The sequence below is a fragment of the Drosophila serrata genome, unplaced genomic scaffold, assembly GCF_035046125.1.
Source record: "Drosophila serrata isolate PLE 108 unplaced genomic scaffold, ASM3504612v1 contig_276, whole genome shotgun sequence".
NCBI lineage: Eukaryota > Metazoa > Arthropoda > Insecta > Diptera > Drosophilidae > Drosophila > Drosophila serrata.
Window position 1 is genome coordinate 2,011,005 of NW_028257174.1, and position 27,750 is coordinate 2,038,754.

The 27,750-nt window shown below is 37.9% G+C and overlaps 2 protein-coding genes, 1 long non-coding RNA gene and 1 pseudogene across 12 annotated transcripts; 1 reads left to right on the forward strand and 3 right to left on the reverse strand.

The window, feature by feature from the left end:
* Nucleotides 1-8: 8 nt before the first annotated feature.
* On the reverse strand, nt 9-25,275 carry RhoGAP1A (Rho GTPase activating protein at 1A). 7 transcript variants are annotated; one of them, XM_020948143.2, is made up of 14 exons: nt 25,102-25,275; nt 22,717-23,362; nt 13,271-13,905; nt 12,398-13,061; nt 12,024-12,328; nt 11,825-11,957; nt 10,494-10,514; nt 9,700-9,798; nt 4,965-5,963; nt 4,510-4,893; nt 4,282-4,442; nt 4,075-4,214; nt 3,753-4,002; nt 9-1,508 (listed from the first exon to the last, which is right to left on the reverse strand). In XM_020948143.2, the coding sequence occupies exons 2-14, from the start codon at nt 23,056-23,058 to the stop codon at nt 1,322-1,324; spliced, it is 4,320 nt and encodes a 1,439-aa protein (XP_020803802.2). In that variant the 5' UTR covers nt 23,059-23,362; nt 25,102-25,275; the 3' UTR covers nt 9-1,321. The 7 variants fall into 7 exon arrangements, with proteins under 7 accessions (XP_020803802.2, XP_086691548.1, XP_020803803.2 ...); XM_086835422.1 differs by having other exon boundaries at nt 22,717-23,358; nt 25,102-25,241; XM_020948144.2 differs by lacking the exon at nt 10,494-10,514.
* Nucleotides 6,423-9,363, reverse strand: LOC110180469 (serine/threonine-protein kinase OSR1 pseudogene; annotated as a pseudogene). The gene has a single exon (XR_015272254.1). The product of XR_015272254.1 is annotated as a serine/threonine-protein kinase OSR1 pseudogene (transcript).
* On the reverse strand, nt 19,756-20,255 carry LOC147643190 (uncharacterized). Of its 2 annotated transcripts, none has more exons than XR_015272255.1 (2): nt 20,125-20,255; nt 19,756-19,834 (listed from the first exon to the last, which is right to left on the reverse strand). It is a non-coding gene; the product is annotated as an uncharacterized LOC147643190 (long non-coding RNA). The 2 variants fall into 2 exon arrangements; XR_015272256.1 differs by having other exon boundaries at nt 19,756-19,813; nt 20,125-20,214.
* On the forward strand, nt 23,349-27,662 carry LOC110180442 (glutathione hydrolase 1 proenzyme-like). 2 transcript variants are annotated; one of them, XM_086835442.1, is made up of 3 exons: nt 23,349-23,450; nt 25,729-26,478; nt 26,556-27,662. In XM_086835442.1, exons 2-3 carry the CDS (start codon nt 25,754-25,756, stop codon nt 27,493-27,495), a joined length of 1,665 nt encoding a protein of 554 aa, XP_086691568.1. In that variant the 5' UTR covers nt 23,349-23,450; nt 25,729-25,753; the 3' UTR covers nt 27,496-27,662. The 2 variants fall into 2 exon arrangements, with proteins under 2 accessions (XP_086691568.1, XP_086691567.1); XM_086835441.1 differs by lacking the exon at nt 23,349-23,450 and adding an exon at nt 25,547-25,675.
* Nucleotides 27,663-27,750: the final 88 nt, after the last annotated feature.

Below are 27,750 nucleotides of genomic sequence, written 5' to 3' on the forward strand. Positions count from 1 at the left end.
TCTCACAATTTCTAAATAGAATACATTTTATTTTACGGTTCTGTTTTTTGTTTCTTTTTTATATAAAACCTAAATTAATATAAAAAAAACAAGACGACGATCGAAAAAAAAAAAACAGAATTTTATAAGCAATACACATACATCGTACATCGTACATATACATATCATATCATATATTGATCATTGATCAATCAATCGGCCGGCAAACTTGCGCTACTACCTCGCTTTAGTAAATTATATAGTACTAAGTATATAGTAATTAATTGTATACATAAATATATATATATATATTGAATGTATATATATATATATATATAGGTAGGCATATCTGTTGCTAGATATATGCTTGTTATATTGAAAATATTTGCAATTTGTTTCGTAACTTGTTTCCGGTTCTTTTGCGCTTTCATTTATCGGCGTTTTTGTTTTTCTTTGCAATAAGCTAGAGGCGGTATGTCATAAGGATGATAAGGAGAGCTATAGGAAGGGATGTATATCGAGTCTGATATGATATATCGAAAATAAAACTTAGTAAAAGTATTAACATATCAAATTATTAAATATAGAAAAATATTTAACGTTAAAATTATGATGAAAAGTATCTGCAAAAATGCTATTTAATTTAAATCTTTTATGTTTCCGATTAGTTCAGTACGATTTATCAAACAGAATATCGAATTATTGCATATTTGTATATCGTTGAATGTTGAAGTAATGTTTTTTAAATCGATATATCAATATGTTCCTCCATCCCTAGGCTAAAGCTTATGTCATCTACAGATCTACATAGGAATATATGTATAAAATATTAGGGGGAAAAGGGGAGCGAGTAAGCAGCAGCTGGGCAAAGGAAGGGAAGCTTTAGCATAAGCAGCTATATTAGTGTTAGACACTTGATCATCCCAGGTGTGTGTGTTGCGTGTGTGTTGTTTGTCTTGTGTCTCGCCATTGATTTAGATCAGTGAGTCTTCGGCTCGCCCTTTGGTCACTGATTTAGAGCCCTAAAAACTGCAGCTTTGGTAGCAGAACCTCTGTTCCTGATCCTAGTCCTGGTCCTGGTCCTGGTATATACAATTGGCAGCACATCTCTCCGTCTCCCTCTTCTATAAGTGTGTGTGTGTGTGTGTGTGTGCCAGAGAGACAGAGGTGTAGGAGTGTAAGAGGCATAGGCGTAGGCGTTATCATCGAATTTCCTTCGTATTTAACTGCTATTTTGTATGTTTAAAAAAATATATATGAATATATATATGTATATATATAAATATATATATTCTATATGTGTGTGTGTTTTTGTGTCTGTGTGTGTGTGTGTGTATCCCTCCTAATCCTTTTTGCGCGCCTGCAGGAAGCAATAGAGTATGCCCGCCTGGGCCATCACATCCACAGTGCTGGCTGCCAGCGGATCCTTCTGCTTCACCTGCGTCTGTCCCGGCCGCAGCAAGGTGGGACCAAACACCATGGCCAGATTGTGCAGCGACATCTTGTTGTCCGCCTCTTTTTCGTGGACTCTGAAAGAGCAATGGAAAATTGTGCATGAGTTCGAGGTGAAATCGAGGGGGATAAAGGTATGGTATATCGGAAGAAAAGTTATATATATTATATATGCATAAAAATCCACAAAAATCTATCAGAAATATCGTTAATTTTTAATTGAATTTGCATCAAATAGGAATAGTAACTTCAGTCAGAAGCATAAAACTAAGTGAAGAAATCATTTCCGACCCCACAAAGCATATATTTTCTTGATCAGCATCAACAGGAGAATCGATCTAGCCTCTTAGACAAAACAAAATTTTTTTAAATTTTTTTACAACATTTTATAAGGGGTTACATTGTTAAATTGTTTAAAAATTGATAAAAATGTCAATTTTTTTACAATTTAAACTGAGTATGCAGATTTATTAACCTAATAAAAACTAGCATAGCACAGTTTTCCGAATTAAAATTAATAAATTTTTGGCTTAGTTATGAGTTTTATAAAACTTTGATTTGTTGAAAAAATTTGCATATTTTTTTAGCATGAAAAAAACCCTCTAATAATTCCATAAAACCCTTCCTTCCTTTCTTAATTTAATATATTTTTAATTTCATACATAATGATAATTTCATATTTCCACATTCGACGTCTAACACTTAGGGTATTTTCATTATTTGAAATTCAAATAAATTAAACTTTACGATATTTTTATATTTCGCCGTTTGATATAGTAATCACGATAATATTTTCCATATCCAATTAACAAAAATTAATTACGATGTTATTGGGTTAGGTAAGGTTTAAAATTTAAAGCGTATTAAATGATTTGAATTAAAATTAACAAATTTAATTAATAAAATATAAATATGCCTCTATTTCTCTGACACCCACTCGCTCCCACTCTCTGTGCCTCTCCCTCTCTCTCCCTCATTACGCCTACGGAGCTGCATGCCCCTCACTCTCGCTCTCTCTCTCTGTGCATCTCTAGAGATACCCCTTACGCTCTAGCGGGCTCTGTCTCTCCCGCTCTCAAGTTCTCTGTTCTCTTGCCTCGGAGCCTATAAATAGCGGGCTCTGCCGCCTTGCGCACCTCATTCCGTCGGTGGCGTCTCCAGTGTTAACATCTAGAGTGATAGTGATAGTGCCTGCCCTTCGACCCGAAAAATATGACGTGGCCTATGCACAACATTTGGATGATTTGGATGAAGAAGAAGCTTGACTTGAAGGCACCGGAAATGTAAATCTACAATGACGAACACGGATAGCCACGTGTCCTCCACGGGGGTAAGTCTTTTGCATGCCAATTATATTATCTACATATATAGATACTAGCTATGCATTTATTTACCAATTAATTCCCTTATTACTGAATTTAAATTTAAAGTAATTTTTTAGCAGCCTAACTTAAATACACTTGGACTTTAAAACTAACCCTGACTTTGGTGAAACATTTTGCTATATGATTATACGATTACAGTGTATTATAATTTCAATCACAATCTTGAAACTTAGTGAAGGCAACGTTTCCGACCCTATAAATCATATATATTCTTGATCAGCATCAACAGCCGAATTTTCTAACTATATTCCCCAGAAAAATTTTTTTTCAAACATTTTCCTTTTTTTTTAACGATGTAAAATTTTAAAAAATTGATGAAAATTTGAATTTTTACATTTTTCATTGAGTATGCAGATGTATAAACCTAATAAAAACTAGCATAGCACCGCTTTTCGAAATAAAATTAATGCATTTTTGGCTAAGTTATGAGATTTTTAAAATTTGATTTATCAAAAAAATTGTCACATAAAAATATAGTTATTATCGATTAAAAAAATATGATTATAATTTGAGTCAGAAGCATAAAACGTAGAAGGATTAATTTCCGACCCTATAAATCATATATATTCTTAATCAGCATCAACAGGCGAATCTTTATAGCCATCTTCGGCAGAAAACAAATTTTTTTACAAAATTTCAATTTTTTGGAAAAGGAAAGGGTTAAAATTTTCAAAAGTCGAAACAAATTTTAATTTTTTTACATTTTAAATTGATGAAGATTTAACATAGAACAGCTTTCCGAATCAAATTTAAAGCATTTTTTGCAGAGTTATGAGATTTTTAAACTTTGATTAATCGAAAAACGGTTCATATAAAAATATTGATAAATATTGATTAGTAGTTGAGTTTAAGCTTAGTTTTGGTGGAAGATATGGTGTCTATATAGCATATCGGACTGTTATTTTCCATATGATTCCTAAGGGTAAGTAGACTTACCTAATTAGATGATCTAGAATCAGACTAATGGAAGCCTTGTTCGCCTGCGGCAGCTCCTCAAACACCTTGAGGAGCTCATTGATCCTGGTGGCTTCGTTGTTGTTGCTAAACGCACTAAAGGTGTCAAAGAATCGCGGATATAGCTGATCTGTAAACAGAGCCTCGGGCAGCTCGCGAAGGAAGCTCTTCAATATGCCAGTGACCGAATGGATGTCCACTTCGCGCAGCAGCTGCTCAGCCTCATAGGCATCTATAGAAATAGAAAAAGAAGGAAATGATTTTAATGTACTCCATCACATTTGATAAGAAATGTATATATTACCCGACTCAAAGGCCTTCTTAAGCTTGGCCAGATCAGAGGCTGAGCCACTGACGCGATAGCATCCCACCTCCAGCATCCCCCGACGCTCCACCTCGCGAATGCAGGCACTGATGATGAATGGAATGTCGCGTTTTTCGCGCCTAATTATAGAAATATTTCATAATTTAATGAATATTCACAGAGCCCAAAGACTATACTCATACTCACTTTAATACTTGACTCATTTTGGCACCGAAAAGGGCGCCCGGCTTGGTGGTGGCACGGCACAGCTCACCGGGCACAAACCGGAAGCTGCAGCCCAGCTCCAAAGTCTCACTCAGCTTGATGCTACGCGTTTGCGTTGTCTCCGTCAGCCAGCTGAGGCTCAACTAAGGGAAAAAGATTGAAAATTAGTAAAAATAGCAAAATAGTTTTCAACGACAAGGATAAACCCACCTTGAGTATGTGTTTGGCCCGCAACAGCGGTCGCTCCTTGTCCTCGTACAACAGAATGCGCACATTCTGGCTACCCTCCAGCTCGAGCATGAAACTCTCGTTCCACAGCGGCGTTTGGCTTCGGCATATCATCTTGGTGGTGGCCTTGCGGAAATAATGACCATACGAGTCCACCTCCACACAGATGTATAGATCAGCCGCCTGCTCGAGGCCACTCAAGCCTTGGACACCCATATGCAGGTCACCAACCAAGAGGCTCTCATCATTGGTGTTGCGCATCAGATACGAACCCATTTCAGTCTTCATGCCACGCTGCATGGCCACAATGAAGGCGCTCACCTCCAGCGAGTTGATCGTATTGGCTCCAGGCAGGTTGCACTTTTGCTAAGGAAACAAAAATGGGTTCTCCATTAAGTTTTTGAAGAAAACTTGAAAACTCAAAACTGAAAACTCACCTTGAGCGATGTTATCGAATCGATCCATTGCGTTCGCTCAAAGTCCGAGCTAAGGAAGAAGGTCATGGTCTTGTTATTGGCCTTGTTGTTTAGCCGCAGCACCAAATTGGGTGTGGCCAGCACCAGTTGTGACTCCAGATCGGCCAGCTTGCGTTTGTATTTATCACCGGACCGTACTGGGCCACTGCTGGCCACCTCCAGTGCCAATTGATCGCGAACCGAGCGCAAATTGCGCTTCACTTGCGAAATATTCGCGGGACTAGATTCCTTTAGCTCGGCGGCGGGGTCAGCCTCCTCGACAATGCTCACATCCTTCAGCGGAATGAACCATTTGAGCTCGTAGTCAATGCGATCTCTACCCAATGGCTTGTACTTGGCGCAGGCAATCACATCGTTGAATAGGAACAGGTGACGCAGCTTCCGATGCCCGTCGACCAGCTCCACAATGAACGAATTGCGTACCATACGCCTCAGATTGCGATTCGATTCGCTGGGCAGCCGTTGATTGACCACATTGAACTGATTCAGGAACATCTGAATGATCTTTTGCGCCTGCCTCAGTGGCTGATGATCGGGATGGGCATTCGGTGTCTCGCGCAGCAGATCATTGAAAACCAATGCATTTATCTGTACCCTCGCAACCGGCTTGTGCAGCAAATCCTCCAGCGTCAACGATTGCTCTGTCTGAAGATTAACCACAATTGTGGATACGATCTTCTTGAATTGCGGATTATTTGCACTGCATTTCTTCACCGTATCGATGGCGTTCTTGTAATTGTGCAAAAAGGCGCTATACAGATCAAACATTTCGGCCAGACGGCGAAAGGGTTCTCCAATGAGCACATCGCCACCCTCATGGGATACTATGGTTTTCAGATCGTTGAGGAAACCAGTGTGTAGCTCAAACAGTTCATCGATTTTAAAGAAAATCGTATTCTCCTCCTCCTCCTTGATCACAGGCTGTGAGGTGTTGAGCGTGGCATGGATCGCCTTCTTGTACTGCAACGAGGGAGGAACAAAAAGGATTGTTTAATTGAATTTGTTTCTTTACAAATTCTACATTTTACCAGTCTTTTTGTGGCACTTTTCAATTTTTTCAGTAAATACAACATGTTTGCAATATGTTTTAAAGAAACGTTTCCTATGTATTCGGGAAAATCTGAATGTTTTAGGTAATGTATACCTTTTCACCGCCTTCTTCTATTCAACAAAAAAAAACACACATGATTAAAGGTTAAAGGGTGTAGAGCTGCCGCTCCTTTGATCTTTCAAAAACAAATCTTTAAATCTTTAAAACTATTCTAGGTTTTATAAATTATGTCTTTATATATTTCGATCTAGATCTCAAAAGGCAATACTCCTAAATAACGCATTCTTCTTTTGAGCTGCTCATGAATACCAAGAATTAATAAATATATATTATAAGACCCTATTCCCATTATTCCAACTAATCTTTCATTTTGTGATTTTAATACATTTTTATTCATTTGTTTTAAAGTTACATAGGTGCAGATTAGATAACTTGAGTGCTATAGCAACGTTGATAAATACATGTTGCAAAAATTGTTAAGTTTATGATGCATTTAAGTACTTAAGCTAATTTTGCAAATCCAAGAGACATGATTACTCTTCTGAGACTCGCTTCTTTTCATATTCATAGGGAATACATATATACGTATCTGGTGATGTCTTTAATTTAGCTATCATCGTAGATTATTTGCTATTTTCCTAATCGGTTATGGAGATCTGGGCAAAGCCCACCAAGGCTCGTTCATCAAGGACTTCACCCGGCTGAACGCCGGATATCAATTGGAAAGTGATCCTCTTCATCGTTGCACTGGCGGCTATCAATTTCTCCAAATGTTGCGTCATCTGTTGCATATCCAGGGCATCCACAAGGGCAGCATCGACCAGCTCTTTGGCAATACATTCGGCGGTGTCCTTGCCCTCAACAAACTCGAAGCGTATGTCATGGAGTTCGCGGTTAATGTTGCGCATGCGCATGCGAAGGACAAGATTAACAGGTGCCACCGATCCGCTGGGTAATGGTAATTGGGATAACTTGGTAGTTGCCTCTTTGATGCCAGAACCATAGGCGGGAGCAGGACTTGGAGTGACTTTTAAAGTCATTGTGGCATCCGGAGATGATTCCTTCTTATCGCTATCCGAGGAATCGGCTTTTGCCAGGCAATTGATGGGTTTATCCTCCAAATCCGAATCCGAGGAAAGCATATTTCGAACACCAAACGGTCTGGAACTGGCAGCGAAGCTAGTGAATCGAGAGCTATCCTCCGGCAAATCATCGTCGCTGGACCAAACCCATTCACCAGACATGGTGCGATGCAGGCAACCCGGTTGCTTTTTCGTTGCCTTGTGTACCCTTACCTCGATGCTGGGACCGGTACGGAGCAGTGTCTGGATGAGATACTTGCGATCCTTGGCCTTCTTGAAGAACGCATGCTTTAGCAAATCACTGGCATTGGGTCTCTTGGTTGGATCCTTTTGCAGACATTCGGCAATCATCTTGCGGAATGTCTTTCCATATGCCTTGTACTGATCCTGATGAAAGGCAGCCGTTTCCAGGGTGGGCGGTTCATTCTGCAGGGTTAGCATGAGGACCTTCATCGGTGGATATTTGTGGTAGGGTGCCGTGCCGGTGGCCATCTCAATGGCTGTTATACCAATGGACCAAATGTCCGCCTTAAAGTCATAGCCATGATGTTGCTCCATCACCTCCGGTGCCATCCAACATGGTGTCCCTACAAAGGTGTGACGTACCTTTTGACGGGACAAATCACGACCGGTGGCCAGCCAGGCACTAACACCAAAATCAGCAATTTGAATGGTACCATCATTACCAATTAATATATTTGCAGACTTGATGTCGCGATGGATTTGTCCATTGGAATGAAAGTACTCCAGGCCGCGCAGCACCTCCTTGAGAGCAGTGGCAATGGTGGCCTCATCAAAGACACCCTGCCGGCAATTGGATTGTCGCATTTTATGCTTGATAATGTCCAGAAGGGAGCCACCTTCGAGGAGCCGAAGCACCAGCCAGAGTTCCTCATCCACCACAAATGAGGTGTGATAGGTAACCACATTTTCGTGATTACATGAGGCCATCGCCTGGATCTCCTTGAGCAGTTCATCCATCGATGTATTCCAACGCTCCAGATTGATGCGCTTAATGGCACATCTCTCTCGACGCGGCAGACAGAAGGCACCATAGACGACAGCCGTGGCGCCCACACCAATGACATCGCCCAGTTCATAACTATCTTTGGTATTGGGCCACATGTGACGATCTTTGGCATATGGTGTTGGAGCTGCAAAGCCAGTCATTTCTCCAGCATGGGGAGCTACAGCAGTAGCTATTCCTCTACCAGCTCCATTATTGCTGGAGATATTGGCCGCGTGGTAATAGGCCAGATTCCTGTTACCATTTCTAGCCGCCATGTGGCTAATGTGGGGTGGCGGTGTTGCAGGTCGACGACGGGTATTCATAATGTCACTTGGTTTTCTCTCAGGAGATTATCTTTGAACAGCTTAAACTGATCCTTCTGACTTTGGTTAATTCCAATTTGAAGTTAATTCAATGGAGGTAAGAGGTAGGGACTCCTTTGGCTTTCCTTTTATTGATTAATTAAACTGATCACTTGATTGATCTTGATTTTCACTGTTAATATTTCCTAAAGCACTTAATTATTCAGGTTTAGATTGCTTCAAGTTCGTTGCAAGTTTCCGATTATATTTTTCGAGACGTCCAGTTGGTTCTGTTGCCAGTTTGAGTATCGGAAAACTGTCTTTGGACTTGGCTTCGTCCACCGGCAAAAGGCCAATTGTTTTGATAATGCTCACACAACCGATTTCGATAAATCATATTGAAATTATGGAATTATCTCTTTCGATCCCTCTCTCTCTCTCTCTCTGGAGCCGAGTTTGCAAATTAAGAGTGGAAAATAATAACAACAAATCAAAAGAAATAGCCCCCACAAGAGAGTAGACACACACAGAGAGAGAGAGTGATTGGAGGAGAGCTTCTTAAGAGTCAGCAAATGGATCTGGGGGAAAATGGGCTGACAGGGCTTTAATCGTATATCTACGATCTGCGATACTTAAGGCATAAATCCTCCTGGAAACTATCTTGAAGATACATATTAAAATGTATTTATTTTCTTATCTCTCCGCAAATCGTTCGGTCAGTTCGTTCAGATGCTGAAGTGAACTTAAGCAAGATACCCTTTATACCCTTTAAATATTTCTTTATCTGGTAAAATCTTTATAATTACAGCTTTATGATAATATATATAATAAAGTAATAATTACATTGATTAAACGATGAAAAGGAACTTTTAAAAGGCTGTAAAGGGCAAGCAAGCTATTTATTTATATAAAAAGTTTTTGCTATTTATAAGAAATAAAATAATTTAAGAATTTTGGAAAGGAAAAATAAATATCTCCTCCTGCTGTCTACAAATATAAAACCCTAATTAAAACCCTTACTATAGGGTATACCCATTGCTCTTAAGAGAGCAAATTCGAACGATTCTTCTTCTCCAGACTCTAGACACAAAAGAGATCTCTTATAAACTACAAGACTACAACAAAGTTTATCTCAAGTTCACTTAGCTTATCCTATATTAAGATATATCTTAGCTCCTATATTAAGATATATCTTAGCTCCTATATTAAGATATATCTTAGCTTAATATGAGATAAGTTTGATAAAACTCACCTGCATCATTTTATTGAGGCACTCCACATAGATCGTCTCACTCTGGATTATCGAGCTGAGTATGGAACGTATTTTGGCACCGCGTGCATTTCCACAGACCTAAAGGGGATGGAAAATCGAATAGTTTGTTTTTCTTCGATGAGATGGTGGGTCGTGCAAGTGAGTTATATAAGTGTAAACAGATATAAACATAATTATATACAATGATATGATAGATAGAGTCAAGGGTGTTTTTACAACCAATTCCAAAACTAAATACGACAAATGACCCTACAATTTGGGCTTGCAAATACAAATACAAAAGATGCTTTAATAAATAGGTTTATGTAGGACAATATTAAATTTTGCAAGACTATAAACATTTACAAAAGTGAAGGAGCTACGCCACTCAGAGAGGGGGAAATATATATATATATAACATAAATATGAATATAGACAGTGTTCGATGGAAGCAAGGGCAACAGAAGGACATAGACCATATGGAAATTCGATCGGTACAGATCGGGTGCGCATATATATCTATATCTACATATATGTTTGTATGTCTATCTACAAAAAAACAAGTACATATATTTATAATTGCAATCAATGGACGTGATAAACGGAAGCACAGTGAGGGAAACACAACTCCAATGATAAACAAAAAAACGGCAAAGGAAACGCATCCAAAAGCAATATATATATCCAAACAGATCAAACACGATTATGTACACAGATATATGTCTATATGTCTATATGTATAATGACTGCTTGCAAATTGAAAGCTATAGCGTAAGCTGATCCGTTGTACTCACAAGTATTGCTGAAACTAAGTTCTGTTGGGAGAATAGAGAATAAAAAAAAACAGAGAGAGAGAGAGAGAGAAAGAAAGGGAGAAGAAAGTAAAGATACAAGAAACAAAAAAACATGGTTAGTAATTAGTATAAGTTATTATAATCAAAGCTCACAAATAACAGTTGACCTTTGCAAACAATTCAATTTAAAGATATTTCTTTTATGATCATTAGGATCATATTGAGAGAAAGATCTACTGAGAACACTCAATAATTCAACAGAAAATCAAAAGAAAACAGGTAACCTACTTAATATTTTATTGGGAAATCAACTGTTTTTGGTGAGCATTGATAATAAGTACTTTCAAATATTTAAACTTAAGGTTAATTTCTGGGACAAGTCTGCGATTATTTCTTCTCAATATATAAATTCAGTGTCTTCGATTTCAAGCCTCTCGTTAATGATTAATTATCTAAATACTGCACCTAACTGGGAGCCTAGAGTATATATTTATGTTTGAAAATGTATTTAATTTCATCATCAGATATATAAGGAAAGGTTTGCCTTTATGCCTCAATATATCAATTTAGTTTCTTAGATTTCAAGCCGAGCTCTGGTAATGATCATTAAATAAGAATCATGAGTGATAATGAATGATTAATCAATTACTGCAAACTGAGTAGCTTTAGAAACTCTTTTTTTTTTTAAGATATATGAGTATATGTTTGCGATTGTTCCTTCTTAATATACAAAACAAGTATCGTTGTTTTCAAGCCTCTGCTTTCACAAGCTCTAATTACGATAAACATAAATAGGCCCTCATTAATAACGATTAAATAATGAGTTACTGCAAGTAACTTGAGTAGCTTAGATTGTTCTTTGAACATATATTTTGATTTCTAAGGAATATTCCGTCAGGGAAATGTATATATGTTCCAAGCAATTGTACAGAATACAAAAATTAGTCTATTTGCTTGTAAACATTTCGAATTTGAGTCAGACACGAGACTCGAGCTTTTTCTATGCAATTTGAAATCAATTAGCGATAACAAAAAATATGTTAAGTGGCAAAGCGTGGGCTTAGTCATCAGAGAGGTTGCATCAACCCACCCATTGGGTTTACTATAGAAACCTATAGCTATTAGCTGAAACTGAAGCTGAAGCTTAGGTAAGCTGAGCTACTACAATAATTCTGATGATGATGTTCATTTGGAAACGAAATGACAACGTTGAGCTTGAATGGGAATCGGGGAAACAAGGTTCTGCTGATATAAAAAAAAAAAAAAAAAAAAAAAACAACAACTTAACAACTTAAGCAATGCATTGATCCATGAACTTAGAATGTATATACCTTGCGCAGGGCTCCCGGCGTGGTTTGCGATGATGTGGTGTTCTGCTCATCATGCGAAATGGTGCGCAATATGGGCGGACCCTCGTACTCCCCGTCGCTGTCCAGTGAGCTGGAGCGCGTCTCGTTGCTCTGTCTGTTAATAAATATAAATAATAAATATAAAATATAAAATATATAAATATAGCGAGCGAGCACTCACTGTAGGAAGTAGTCAATGTTGACATAGTTGGAGGTCCGGCCTGGAGATTCGGGATCCGTCACATTGGCCAAGGGCAGGGTGCTACTACTGCCGGGTGTCGATAGGTCATCGCGACTGGAGGAGGATCCTGTACGTCCGGGCTTTATAAACACATATTCGCCCTCGCCATTATCCAGCGGTACACTATCGTAATAAGGTTCGTTGTCTGCCACCGTTGATGCTGTTGCTTGTGCCGCTGCTGCTGCCGCCGCTGCCGCCTTGGCGCTGTCCGAACTCAGCGAGGAAACGCTCTCATAGCTCTTGATCTGAGGGAATATATAATTATTATTTTAGAGTCAGTTTGATATTTAGAAATATATCTCTGAAGTACTCACCACCTCTGATATGCCTTGGGATGCCAGTGACTCCTTGGAGCCCGCACTTCTCTGATTCCCTGAACCGCCTTCCGCATCGCTGGCCTGCAGAGAAGTCCGTGACTTCTTCTCCAGGCTGCTCGTCGAGCTGCTATCTGTGGCCGCCAGCTTAGCCGTCTTGCTAAGACTGCCCGTGGGCGATGCACCTACACCTGTGCTACGTCCCGGCGTCAGGGCTCGTCCTGGCGTGGATGCTGTGCGTCCCAAGCTACCGCCGCCGCCGCTCGAAGGGGAAGACGTGGAGCCCGCATCGCTGCGCTTTGCCTGCTCCAAGCTGTTGCTATTCTCGGTTGTCTTGCCCACCATTTTACGTCCCAGCTCCTCCATCAATTCCGGATTATTCACATTCACGAATTTGCCCAATTCCGGTGTGGTCTTACGATTCGCTGCATATTTGGAGTCCAGATTCTCCGATGATTTCTGCCGGAGTATGTCCGAGGGTTTGATATTCCGCTCCAGCGAGTTGCCTGGACTGTCCGAGGAGGCGGATAGACTGCCGCCGGAGCTGCTAGGCAGCGGCATTGTGCTGCCCGTGAAGGGTGTATCCCGTTTGGGGGAGGATGACAGCTGCTGTTGATTGGGAATGGTGGGCGGTTCCACGCGTCGTATATTCTTGGGCGGAGGTCTGCAAAGAAGAGATGCGGAGATACATTAAAATATGGTTTCAAAATCAATATATATTGCAATTATTTAAACACAAAAAAAAAACCAAGGAAACTTTACTTGAAAAACTATTAATTTTAAGTCCTAATTGCTGTAGACTCCCTTTGGTTTTTTTGCAGAGTTTGCAACCAGTTTTCACACACACACACACACACACACACACACACTCACCTGGGTGGCATTTTCTTTTTGGCCTCCACGTGGGCCGCATACGAGGTGAGCGATGGTGACAGTGGCGGGGCCGAGGGTTCCGCACCCAGTCCTCCTCCTGCTCCAGCGTTGCCCGCATAGCGAGCGAATGTGGAGGGCGGCGTGGGTTGCTGTTGCTGGTCATTGACCGACGTCGACGACGTGGCTGTATCGTCACCCTCTTTGTCTTTGGCCTCCTTGACCTGGATGACGGTAACGTACTGCGATGTGGACTTGCGCAGCGGCACTTTTGTAGACTCCTTGTCTGCATCTCCACTAGTTCCTCCGCCACCTTGTGCTGTTCCATTGTCCGGCTGGGCTTTAATGGAGGCCGCCAGCTCTGTGATGCACTGCTGCAAGGCTCCATTGGCATCCTTTTCAGTGCCACTATCCTTGTCCCGATCCTCGCGCTCTATAAGCTGCGGTATCCGCTTGCCACCTGCCCCCGTTGGTGGCGCTGATTGTGGCGGAACGGTGGTGCTACCGCTGCTGCTGCTCCCCGTTCCCGTTCCCGTTCCGGCAGCATTTGTGTGTGTGTACTTGTTGTCGGTGTTCAAGGACAGGCGGTCCTTGTCCTTGCCCGACGACGACGATTCGCGCAGATTTAAGCTAGATTTCTGTAAGGACAAGAATGTGAATAAATATATTATATATGTCTGAGGAAATTTAATTGAGCGATCTCTGAACCAATCAGTAATCAGTAATAAGTAATCGGCAATCAGTGTTAATGTAACTCAATCAAGTTGTAAGCAGCACACATTTACATCTCAATTTAAATAAATTTAAAACAAAAATACAAGGTAATTTAAACAAGTTCAATTTAAGTTCACTTAATACTTATAACTTAATAATATAAATATATTAAATAAAAGAATATAACTTCTAATATTCAATGATTGTTATATGTATTTGGAATATTCTTTGGTTAAAAATAATAAATGTTAAGAAAAGCATCGATATTCTTTGAATTTCAAATTATTTACTAAAAAAGTATACTTGGAAATGTAAAATTTCCATATGAAATTTGTTCTAAACAAAATATTTTTTTTAACAATTTATACATTACTAATTAAGTTTAAACAAAAACAACGCAGAAATTAGCTTTCCTTTTAAGAATTTAATCAAGAAATGACTCTAGTTAATGATATATCAACAATGTATCAAAATTTATACTTTTGATATATAAATCAATACTTTTACATTATGTTAAATCAATATTATGTTTAATGTACAAAAACAATACCATTGTAAAAATGATATATACATTAAATAACAATTCTCTGAGATTTTGTGGGGAAAATATGAATATTCTAATGTTTAAAGCCATGTTTTTTTCAATATTTATATTATTGATATATTAAAGTTTAAGATATTTTCAATACGATACTTTTCTTGATAAATTGTAAAGGACTTATCCTATCGATAAAGATATTAATAAATTCTACGTAACTGATAAGACAACTAATTAACCTAAGGTTTTTGAAGAGAAAAGCTTGTAATAAAAATGTATTCCCCTAAAAACTAAATAGGTACTAAATATATATTTATATATCTATACTATTCACCTGTTTATTTACCTTCTAAAGGTAAAAGTTCAATGATTTTAAGGTGATCATGTATAAAAGAGAGAGTTAAAATTAACATATATGCAAAAAATAAATAAATAAACAAGGGCACACCACACACACAGCAGAAGAATGCTGGGGAGAAATCGGTAGCAATTCTTTTCCAAATTCTCGTCTTCGATTTGCCAGAACCCAAAACCAAAACGAGACTTGATAGATACTCTATTTCTACAGTTTCGCTGCCAAAGTGTTAATTGGCTTCGGGCCGATTTGACTCGACTTGACTTGGCTTAATCCCCCAGGGCACAAATACTTGCCAATGGCAAAACACCCCCGCTTTTTGAGGCCCTCACCTCACCTGAAACTATTTTTATAAACGAAGTAAAATGCCAAGCACGTAGCGCATTTCATTTCATTTAATTTCATTTCGATTCGAGCCGTTTCTCCACTTTAAATGGCTAAAAACCGAACAACACACAAGCCAGACACACAAACTTGGCTCAAACTCAAAACGCGTTCGCTCTTCGCTCCCCGCTCCCCGCTCCTCACTCCCCTTGTCTTTATGTCTACTGTCTTTGCCACAAAATATTTATTTATTTATTTGTATTTTTTGCTGTTGTATTTTTTTGGGGGGCTTTTGAAAAATGAAAAAGTGAAAACTACACACGGGTAAGTAGAAACAAACAAATAAATGCGAGGCAAGAAAATACAAATAAATAAAGAGAGCAAGCTTATTACCAAAATGGAAAATTGCCAAACCAAAAATTGGTTTTTTAGAGAGGCGGTGAAGGGGAGAGGGGAGCTGACCAGGTGGTGGGTGGGGACTAGACCACCGGTGGATGTGACCAAGCGAAACGATGAAGAAAGCGTGCCCAAGTGCGACTCAAAGCCACAGGAAGGTCGATGGCTACTACTTGGTCTCGTTCATAGAGAACACAACAACAGCTTCTAGCTTGGCAGCAGAAATACATTTTAAATAAAAACTAATAAATATTAAATAAATATTACAAATATATACATTAAATATAAAAGATTTGTATTATAAACTTCGTAAAAACTTTGGTTTGTACATTGTTTATAAGCTCATTGTATTTATTTATTGTTAGGCTTTCAAATAATTATTATTATTATTATTCATTTCCGATTCTTTAGTTTCTTTAAATCGATATTTTTTAAGATATTTATCAATTAATCATAATATTAATTAAAATTAATTAAAATCTCATAACTCAGCCGAAAAAGAATTTAACTTGATTCGGAAAGCTGTTCTTAGTTAGTTTTGATCAGGTTAATAAATCTGAATACTCAATTTATAACGTAAAAAAATTCAAATTTTTATCAATTTTTCCCCTTTTTGTTTTAATCGATATTAACTATATTTTAATATTTTTTCTAAAAATCAAATTTTCAAAATGTCACAACTCAGTCAAAAATGCATTAATTTCAATTCGGAAATATGTTCTGTGTTTGTTTTTATTAGGTTTATAAATCTGCATACTCTATTTAAAATTTAATTTTTGGTCGATTTTTGAAAATTTTAATGATGTAACCCCTTTCCTATTTTTCAAAAAATGGAAAATTTCTGAAAAAAAATTTTTTTCCCGGATATATCTAGAAAAATTCGCCTGTTAATGCTGATCAAGAATATATATTGTTTATAGGGTCGGAAATGGCTCCTTCACTTAGTTTAAAGCTTCTGACTAAAGTTTTAATACCATTTTTTAATTGATATTAACTATATTTTTATGTGAAAATTTTTTCAATAAATCAAAATTTAAAAAATTTATAACTAAGCTAAAAATGCATTAATTTTAAATCGGAAAGCGTTCCTATGTTCAGTTTTAGCAGATTAATAAAACTGCATACTCCATTTAAAATGTGAATTTTTGACCGATTTTGAAAATTTTAACGAACCCCTTTCTTTTTAAATAAAAAATGGAACATTTTTGAAAAATTTTGTTTTCTGCCAAAGATGGCTTGAAAGATTCGCCTGTTAATGCTGATCAATAATACAATATGATTTATAGGGTCGGAAAAGACTCCTTCGCCAAGTTTTATGCTTCTGATTGAAATTATAATACCCTGGAAAAAGGTATAGAAATTCAATAGCATTTTTTCCCAGTGCTCTCCCTCGTTTCGCATTTTTTTTCTCTCACATTTTATCATCGTTTTACGCTTTTCTCCTCTGCATTGATACAATTACTTAGCATATTGTTCAATTAACGGGCAGCACTTGGGGTCATAGGCAGCTTATCAGAGTCGACTTTTTCTCAGGCTGAGCGAGGGGTGAGTAATGGTTCTCCCCCCTCCTGGTACCACTTTTTCTCAATAAAAATTGGAACAGATTTATTAATAGGATTTACCCCCTTAAGTCACTCCAGAGACTTCATTAAGCATAACTAAATAATATTGTTTATTTCGGAAGCTGAGTAATAATTGCATTTCCAAGAAATTCAGAAACTACAAACTTTCTAATAATCTATAATTCCTGGAAAAAATATATTTAGGGAAAACAAATAGTTCTTGGAAACAAATAATTATATATAGTTTTTGGCGGAAAAAGGTATAATTCTTGTAGAAAAAAATACAATTTTATCTAGCCATCTATTATTCTTCGAACAAAATAAAAATGTTTGGGAACAAATTAAAGGAAATTAATATATTTTTTGGAAATATATCCATAATTCTTGGTTTAAAAAAATATTTTTAAGAAAAAAGTATAATTCTTGAATAAAATATATTTCTTTCCGGGAAAAAATCTTTAATTCTTAATGAAAAATAAATATTTCTAAGAAAACATTTACAGTTCTTAGAGAAAAATTTATAGTTTTTGGAAGAAAAAACTATAATTATTGGAAAAAATATATAATTTTCACAAACTATATATATTTATTAAAGCAAAATAAATATTTGTAAGTCCCATAAATCTTTTGTTCCTAGAGAAAACAAAAATATTTTTAATAAAAGGTCAGAAATAACAAAAGGAATGTCTGCCGCCATACAACTGAGCGTTAATTGAATCGACTTTATTATCTGACACAATCATCATTTTCTCCAGAAGATTTTATGATTCGCAAGTACCAATTAGAATTTATGATCTCTCTATATACATATATAAAAAGTAATCTATTTCTTTGATTATTTATCCGTTTCTCCCATGACTTCTTTTGCAAAGTTTTCCAATTTAAAAACAGCTGTTTTGTTGGTTAAGTTTATAGAAAAAAACCATCACAATCTCTTGGCCAAAAGTCACCCGCATGTAACTATAAAACAAAGTGAAGTATGTGCGCCCCTCCTTTCGTGGTCATATTGATATGGATTGCAGCTTATCAGCGGACAGACGGGGACGGACAACAACATTGTGTGCCTCTGCCTCTGCCTCTGCGCCCAGATTGCCAAAGGGCGCTCTCGCTCACCAAAAGCAAGTCGCAGCAAAAAGCATAAAAAACAAAAAACAAAAAGCGCAAAGCGGCTTCACGCCTTTTTCTCCAACTTGCTTTCTTCTTACCGCCTTCCCCTCAGAAGCTTGTCTTTGACCTTTCTACAGACAAGATCATAACAATAGCAATGAACTATGATGCGAAAATTGAAGATGCTTAAAAGATATGTATCTTAAAAGTATATAAATTCAAAAGTATCTGGGTAAAATTTAGAATTTTTAAGTATATATATCATGCTACAGTTACAAGTCTTTACTTGCTGCTTTAGTATACAAATTCAATAAAATTATAAATTAATAAAAACTAAACTTTGCAAAGCAAACGTTTATATAGCCTTCAAGTGTGCTGTTGAATATCCTATAATTCTAATCAGAAATCAATCATAACTAAGCTTAAAATTGTTGTATTCTTTGAATTAATATTGATATGACAATTTTTGTAATAAATTAAAGTTTAAAAATCTCATAACTCAGTCAAAAATAAATTAATTTTAATTTGGAAAGCTTTCCTAATCTAGTTTTGATCAGGTTAATAAATCTGCATACTCAATATAAATTCTTAAAAAATTGAAATTTTTGCCAATTTTAACGATGTAACCCCTTTTCTTTTTAAAAAAAAATTGACAATTTTTGAAAAAATTTTTGTTTTTGCCGAAGATTGCTAAAAAAAATTGTCCTATTTATTCTGATCAAGAATATATATGATTTATAGGGTCGGAAATGGCTCCTTCACCTTTGAAAGAGTATATAATACCCTCCGAGACTATAAAAATGTCTATAGTTTTAATATGAATGAATAATTATTCTTACTAAATGGGATTAATCCTAGACCTAAATATAATACTAATATTCATCTTTAGGGGCTTTAATTTATTTAAAACTTTATGATTTAGACATAATTGAAATGTTTTAAGTACTTGCTCTTACAGATTTTTATAAACCAAGCTTAATCACATTTAATATTTATAATATTTGGAAAAGTAACTCATAAAACTATAACTTTAAAACAGATGAGAAAAGGGTTACTATAATAATTACCCCAACTGTTTCTGCTGTCTGTTTGTATTTTATTTATTATTATTTTTGTTTTTTTTTTCTAAGTGCTTTGCCTTAACGCTTTTTTTTAGCCGCTTGCTGTTATTGCTTAATTTCTCGGCTATACAAATACACCTATATAGATATATATACATGTGTAAGTATGTATAGTATAAGATAGAGCCTATAGCTATGTGTGCACCGTCGTTTTTTTGCGATAACTTTATTGATTTCGACTTGTGATATTAAAAGTACTAGCAACAATTGTTTTTTGAGTATTTTTGCAAGTAAAAATGATTTTAAATCAATTGATTACGCACCCCTCTGGACCATAATTTGAATTTCTCTTTGAAGGAAGCCATGCTTGTTGCTCCCAATTTAGCGCCACTTTTGTGGGAGTCACCTCCTTGTTTTGCTCCTTTTATTCAGTTATTGTTATATATATATATATTTATATATGTATATGAATCCAAATCCTTAAAATCCCTGAGCGGAAAAAGGGATAGACTGGCGACGATTTAGTGACGATGACTAGGCGATGACGCCGGCAGCAAGTACAACTGCGACGCCGGCGTTGACCACGAAACTTGAGTCAACCGAACGACACACACACGTTAACACACACACACACACACACACGTTAACACACACACACACACACACACACGTTAACACACACACACACACACACACACGTTAACACACGCACCAACAAAAGACAGAGCTCTACGAATGCGAAAAAAAAAACAATAAAAAAAATAAAGGGTATATGTATTTTCTTTTCTTAATATTTTTACGTAATTCTTTTGTTATTGTTTGCTCCGTTTTGCAGGTGTTTAATTAGGCTTTGTATTCATTGGATTTCCGCTTGACTTTATATACATATATCTTATATATTTTGTATCTTTTGGATGGATGTATCTTTTGGGCACTTGCAAGCACTATTCTTGTTTTTTTTTTTAATATACAATTTCTTTTTCTTTTTTCCGTCCGTTGTTGCTGTTATTCACCCAAAACTACAAACTGTCGACAATATATGACAATATTATGCAGCGTTAACGTCGTTGCCGCTGCCGCCTCAGCCGGCAGAGAAAAGCCTACGGAAAATATACTAACAAATAAAAAAAAAACGAAGGAAAATAAAAAAAATTAAACGCTCACACACACACACACTGCTGGAGCTGGAGCTATGGAGCTATGGTGTGGGTAGATAACGGCCTGGGCAACGGTTCCCCAGATATCGGTCCCGCAGTGGTAGAGCCCATGCCCATGGACATATAGCTATATATATATATATATATATATATATATATACACTTAGATAGGGTTCAGCGACAGAGGAAGCGACAGAGGCAGAGACAGAGACAGTGGCTGTGACTGAGGCAGCGGCAGAACCAGCTGTTGCATGTTGGCCAATTTGGCTAGAATAAAACCACTAAAACCAAGTATCAAAGGGATATATATCTTTGGAGATATATGCATGTATCTGTGAGCTAAAAATCATAAACTTTAAATCCAAGTATCTTTGAAGATAAACTTTCTTTGAAGATATATGTATCAGCTAAAGATCCCAAACTATAAGATATATTGGGCTTCAAGAATCCTGAATCCAAGGATCTGAGGTAACTGTCTTTAAAGATATATGGTTATGGATATCTGGGAGTTAAAAATCCTAAACTATGAGATATCTTAGGCTAGAGCAATCTTAGGTAACTATCTCTAAAGATATGTATATGTATCTAGTATCTAAAAATCGTAAACAATTATATATCTTTTACTAGAAAAAGCACCGATTTCAAGTATCTTAGAGAACTACAGATGTATCTCTGAAGATATATATATGAGTGGTCTTCACCATTTTAAAGCGAAATATACTACCTACACTAAGTTCTAGGGAATAGAAAGAAATCTAAGTACTAACTTTAAGGACTTATTAAACCTTACAGAAACCTGTCTGAAATTATAAGAAGAAAGGAAAACTGATTTCGGAAAGCACAAGTTTATATACCCTTGTAATTTGAAATTAAATTATAAAATCAAATCGGAAATCGATCATAACTAAGCTTCAAATATTGGAATTCTTTGACTTTATATTTAACAATATTTATATATGACAATTAAAGTTTAAAAATCTCATAACTAAGCCAAAAACGCATAAATTTTAATTCGGAAAGCTTTCCCATGTTAGTTTTTATTAGGTTTATAAATCTGCATACTCAGTTTAAAATGTAAAAAATATTTAAATTTTTTCAATTTTGGAAAATTTTAACGATGCAACCTCTTTACTTTTTTTTTTCAAAAAATCCAAAAAATTTTTTTTTCTACCGAAGATGGCTAGAAAGATTAGCCTGTTAATTCTGATCAAGAATATATATGATTTATATGGTTGAAAATGACTTTTTCACTGCGTTTTAAGCTTTTGACTAAATGTTCAATACCCTTGTAAGGGTATAAATCTAATTGATATATATTTATGGAGTATAGACTTATGATATTATAAACTTTAGTCTTAATATGAGTTACAATTTATTTATTAATTAAACCCAGTAATGTTTACATAGAGAACTTCAGGAAACCCGAATTTGCTTGCTTTATAATTTTTCCGAACTAGTTCCCATTTATATCTCCACAATTGTCTTTTCTTTTTATTTTCATTATTTTTGTTAGCTGGGTTCGACTGCGCTGCCTTGTTTATTATTTATTTTCCACTCTCTCCCCACCTCCCCTGGCTTTCCCCCCCAAACGAAACTGATAAGCAGGCAATGACATTTGCCAAAGAAATCGACGACGGCGTTGGAGAAGAAGGAAAGCCAGCGAACAAAGCTGACCGCCTGGTAGCAATACCCCAGCCCTTTCACGATCCGAAAGTATAGACTATATAGATGCATAAACCCATAAGCACAATAAGGGGTAAGTATCTACAGCTGATGTGGTTAAAGAGATACTATGGGATTATGAAAAGTAAATAAGAGAAAATGCCTTAAGAACTATCTTTCATTATTGGTATTTCGTGAAACTAAATAGTAAATAAAGTGGAAAGATCAACAAATATTATTATCAATATACACTTTTTTCTAGGTCAAGCCTTAAATTTGTTTTTGATTTAACGGTCGATCATTAATCGAAAGTACTTGAAAGAAAAGCAATTCTTGGGAATTCCCTGCCTGACTGGGCGGGAATATTTAAATTTAGTAATGGAGCACCATACTTTCTAAGCAATATTTATCGTATTTAAAAACAAAGCTCTGTGAAGAGATCTTATAACTTTTAAGATATTATCTTGGGTAGCTTGGGATTAATAAGCTTATCCTAAAGATTTCATGATGAGAAATAAAGATACAAATATCTTACACCCTTAACACCTTAACAATTAATCCCCCGATACTTACAAACTCTTTATCCACGCCAGTTGTTGTTCCCGCTCCTGCACCATTGGTGGCGCTGCTGCCATTATTGCTCCCATTGCCGTTTCCATTCCCGCTGCTCCCGCTGGCCGCCTCAAACAGAGCGGTTGGATCTCCACCAGAGGCACGATATTTCTCCACATCGGATAGCAGACGCTCCAGATATTCCACATAGAGTGTCTCCTGCTCCAGCTCTTTGCTCAGCTCACAGATCTTGAGCTTGTGCCGCTCCAGGCTCGCCCGCACATCCTGCTCCCAGGCATCGGACAGGGAGCTCTGCGGGAATCGCTGCATCCACAAACGTTGAAAGTCATCAAAGACGCTCATGTTGTGTGGCTGACTGGATGGCCCCCCCTGTCGGCCGCTCCTCCTAGCAGCTGTCTGTCTGTTTTCGTTGATTTTTATTCACTGCTTCCGATATATACGTATAGATTTTGTTACTCGGCTTCTGGTACTGCGGCTGCTGCTGTTGCTGCTGCTGCTTCTACTGCTGCTTCTGATGATGATGATGATGATGTTGATGATGTTGATGATGTTATTAATGGTGACTTCTCGAGACGATGACGAAGAGAGGGCGAGGTTGGCTTTTATGTAACAACAGGCACCAGTTGTGCGTTGTCGCCTTCACTGCCTGCAAGAGTGAGTGCATGAGTCTCTGTATCTGTATCTGTATCTGTGCGAAGTCTGCCGTCTGTGTATCTGTATCTGTATGTGTGTTGGTGAGTGCGTCGTGCGTCACAGTTTCTTAACTCAAAAGTCGGGGAATATCCTTGCGTGTGGGCAGTAATAGCAACAACAAAAACAAAATCTTACAGGAGACGTCAAATATATCTCAGGGATAACCAAAACAACAAAGAGCTGCATTTTGCTCAAGATACAAATGAATATTGTTTAAGTAAACTCCAAATTTTATATAAAGAAAAGATTATTTTTAAGTAAGGCAAAGAACACCTCAAATAACCAAGTTTTAAGTGCATCTGAAGAATATTAAAAGCTTTAAAAGTGTTATTGAAGAATTTTACAATTTAAAGCTCTGAACAAAACTTTATAATCATAAAATACTATTATCAATTGAATTGAACACTCAAAGTCTTGTTTTTTAATTAAAATTCATATTTTATGTGGTTTAAAACCAGTTTCTTCCTTTATAACTGCCAAAATAAATGTCATAAACTGCATTTACTTTTATAAAAATGTGCTAAATATGTTCACATCTTTAAATAAAGCAGTAAAAGCGTATGAATCATGGCAAAAACAAATATTTACATTATTTATCTTGTTAAGTTTATCATTTATAAGATAAAAATGAAAACAATAATAAACTGAATTTTCGAATCTATACGCTTTCTAGTTGGAATTAAGTTCGGTTTTCGAAAATCAAAAATAGCGGTTAAAAAACCGGTTTGGTAGCCCTGGTTTTCGGAAGACTGCACTTGCACTTGTAGTTGCTGTTGTTGCCCTTTCGAATGCCGTCTGTATGTGTGTGTGTGTCTGTGTTTTGATGCTGCTGCTGCTGCTCCTTCTTTTTCTTCTTCTTCCTCTTGCAACTTTGTTGTTTTCTTAAGTTGATTTTTTTGTTGTCACCTTTGCAGCCAAGGCCAACAGTGCTGAACTGGTGACTTTTGTTTCGCAAAACCTTTGGAGGCGCAGACGCAATGAATTTCCATCTAGTTTTTCTCCGCTTTTCTTTTTTTTTGTTTATCAAAACAACAACAAAAGCGGAGCAGCAGCAGCAGCAGAGTGACACCCACACAAACACGACAAAACACACAAACAAAAAACACATGCAAAGCTCCTCGAAGCACTGTTGTTGTTGTTGTTGTTAGTTGCTGTCTTCCACCTCTTTCGCTGTTTCCTCCACTTCTTTCTCCTTCTCCACCACCTCCGCAACATAGGAGACAATCAGTGGGCGTTGCAGCTGGGCGCAGCTTCAAAAACAACAACAAAAAAAACCAACTCAAAAAAAGAAACACTCGAAAAAAAAAATCAACAAGCCGTTGCCGCCAGCGATGCTCCTCTAGCAGTTGTTGTTGTTGTAGTCCCTGCCCAACCAAACACACACACACAAGCACAGGTATTCGAACGCACACGACGCCACACTTCACAGTTATGTTATCCTTGTGTTATGAATTCTCACACGAATCTGTTAGTGTTTGGCATTCCAATTAGATTTTGCTTAGAAAAAAAATTATATTCACTCTTTGGCAAACAGAAACACACACACACACACATTCGCACCGCAGAGAAGCGCACACAGACAACACATTTGCATATGTGCAGCGTCGATGGCGCATTCCTGTGTGTGCGTAAAACTCGGCTTTGGGCTTGAATTTTTCCCCATTTCTTTTATTTTCCTGGGCCGCCACTCACGTTTCATTTTCCGCCACGACTTTTCATTCAATTCTGAGATGCTTATTTTTCGGCATTTAGCGAGCAGTTCACTTTCACATTGAATATCGACATATATACATATATATTTCCCGATTGAAATTTTCGATTGGCACCACAGCCAGTGTGACCGCCGCTACAATATACCATCTGGGCATGGATCAATATACCAGGGCGGCGGGCAGCGCAAATACACCAAAAATAATATTTTATTCAAATAAGATTTCGTTATTTTAGTATTTTAAAACAACTTGCAGACTTTGGCGGTTATTATTTTTTATTTCCGGTAAAAAGATGAAACCTTGACAAAATCTACTTAAAATAGCATATTTCCTCGAATTTAATGCATAAACATACATGCGGGATGAGCGCACAGTCGAGCACTCTCCACAAGTAAGGGGGAAGCTTAAGCAACTTAAATCTTATCAGCCGGCCAAAGCACGGCTCTTTGATAAGGCTGGCTAGTTCTGTAGTTCCACGCATTTAGTTTAGAGAAATAATATTAATATTAAATAACATTTTTAAGCTTACTGAACACCTTAAGATCCAAGATGTTGTAAGTATTTGATACAATAAATCAAATATTTAAATAATCAATCCCCCTTTCAGAGGCAGAGGCTGCAAGATCAATGCCATGTGCTTTCTTATCTTGGCAGTAGCTGCAGTTGGCGTGACCAGCCAGGAGGAGCCCCGTCGGATGGGTGCCGTGGTCTCCAACGGCATTGGCTGTGCCGAGGTGGGTGGCAACATCTTGGATATCGGAGGATCCGCAGCGGATGCCGTCATTGCCACCATGCTTTGTGAGGAAGTAGTGGTACCTCATGCTCTGGGCATTGGTGGCGGCTTTGTGGCCACAATTTACACCAAGGAAACGGGTTCTATGGAGTCTCTAATTGCCCGTGAAACAGCTCCCGCGGCTGCCAAGCAGGACATGTTCATGGGACGGGAGGAGGTGTTCACGGGAGCCATTGATAGTGGAGTTCCTGGTCAGATCTATGGTTTGGCCAAACTACATGAAAAGTATGGTCGGCTACCCTGGAAGAGTCTATTCCAGCCCGCAATCAATCTTTGCCGGCAGGGTATTGAGGTTTCCGAAAATCTGTCCGCTGCCCTTGTAAAGCGTAAGAAATACATCTGGAGTAGGGCCTCACTGGCCGAGATCTTCATTAATCCCAAGACGGATAATATGTATAGGAAAGGTGAGATCATGTACCGTCACAGGCTGGCCAACACACTGGAGATCTTGGCCGAGGAAGGCGCTCAGGCAATTTACGGAGGCGGCAGCTTAGGACGAAAGCTGGTCGAGGACATCCAGGAAATGGGCGGCATCATCACCGAGGAGGATCTGAAAAGATACAAGTGAGTTGCAGGGCGAAACTGTTGATGAATCCTTTCAAGACATTTCATTTTTATATACCTCTCTCTTTTCTCATAAGTGTTCGCTGGGAACGCCCTCTGCACAGTCGCTTTCACGGCTACGAGCTATACACATCTCCATTGCCCACCAGTGGCGCTGTGCTCATCTTCATCCTGAACGTAATGGAGCCGCTGTTTACAAACAACACGGACATCTACTGGCACCGACTGATCGAGACCTTTAAGCATGCCTATGGTCGCCGGTCCAATTTGGCCGACATACACTACGAACCAGATGTGCAGGAGATGTACGAGAACCTCATTAATCCGGCCTTTGCAGCTGAGATCCGTAGGCTGATCCGGGACAACACCACCTTTGAGGACTTGACATATTATGGGGCAAATTTCACCAACGTTGAGGATCATGGGACGGCGCACATCTCCGTGCTGGCACCCAATGGAGACGCCATTTCGGTCACCAGCTCCATAAACGCTGATTTTGGAGCCAAGGTGCGATCCCGCCAGACGGGTATCATTCTCAACGGCCAGATGGATGACTTCAGCACGCCGGGAAAGATAAACTACTATAACTTACCACCCAACCCCTTCAACTACATCAAGCCCGGCAAGAGACCCCTCTCCTCCATGTGTCCCAGCATCGTGTTGGACTCGCACGGCAATGTAAAGCTGATTGTGGGTGGTGCCGGTGGTGCCACAATCACCACCACGGTGTCCCAAACAATTCTCAAGTATTTGGTCCTGCACGAATCCATCGAAGATGCTGTAAATGGGCCTCTATTACATCACCAACTGGTGCCAATGATAATCAGTACGGAGCATGAGCTGAACAACCAAACAATCGCCCATCTAGAGGCCATGGGTCACCGTGTGAAGTTTCAACTATTGCAGCACTCTGCCCAGACGGCCATCGGAGTTACGGACGGAAAGCCAGAGCCAGTCTGTGATCAAAGGAGATACGGGAGTGTTGTGGTCGTAAAGCAACCAAAGCTCATAGAATGAATCAAATTTAACGGCCAGTTGGGAATTTTGAATCTCCTCTGAAATAAATACCAAGGGGCAAAAAATACCAAAACAGTGCTGCCAGAAGGTGTCATTATTGTCAGTTATTTTTAAAATCAACGTCTACAATTAACTGAAATTTCAATAAAATCGAATTATAAGCATTATTTCAACTATTAAATATATGAAGGGTACAAAGTTCAGCAACCATGATTCTTTATCGAGTGCTGTTAAGCGCTCAATCATTGATATTAA

Bases quoted from the DNA above. Each gene is read 5' to 3' on its own strand.
- LOC110180442 (XM_086835441.1), top strand. The intron at 26,479-26,555 runs GTGAGTTGCAGG...TTTTCTCATAAG, and splicing joins GAGGATCTGAAAAGATACAA to TGTTCGCTGGGAACGCCCTC.
- RhoGAP1A (XM_020948143.2), bottom strand. From the start codon at position 23,058: ATGAGCGTCTTTGATGACTTTCAACGTTTGTGGATGCAGCGATTCCCG. The intron at 10,515-11,824 runs GTATATACATTC...TTCTCCCAACAG, and splicing joins CGCCGGGAGCCCTGCGCAAG to AACTTAGTTTCAGCAATACT. The intron at 5,964-9,699 runs GTGAGTTTTATC...CCCTCGTTGCAG, and splicing joins GCCTCAATAAAATGATGCAG to TACAAGAAGGCGATCCATGC.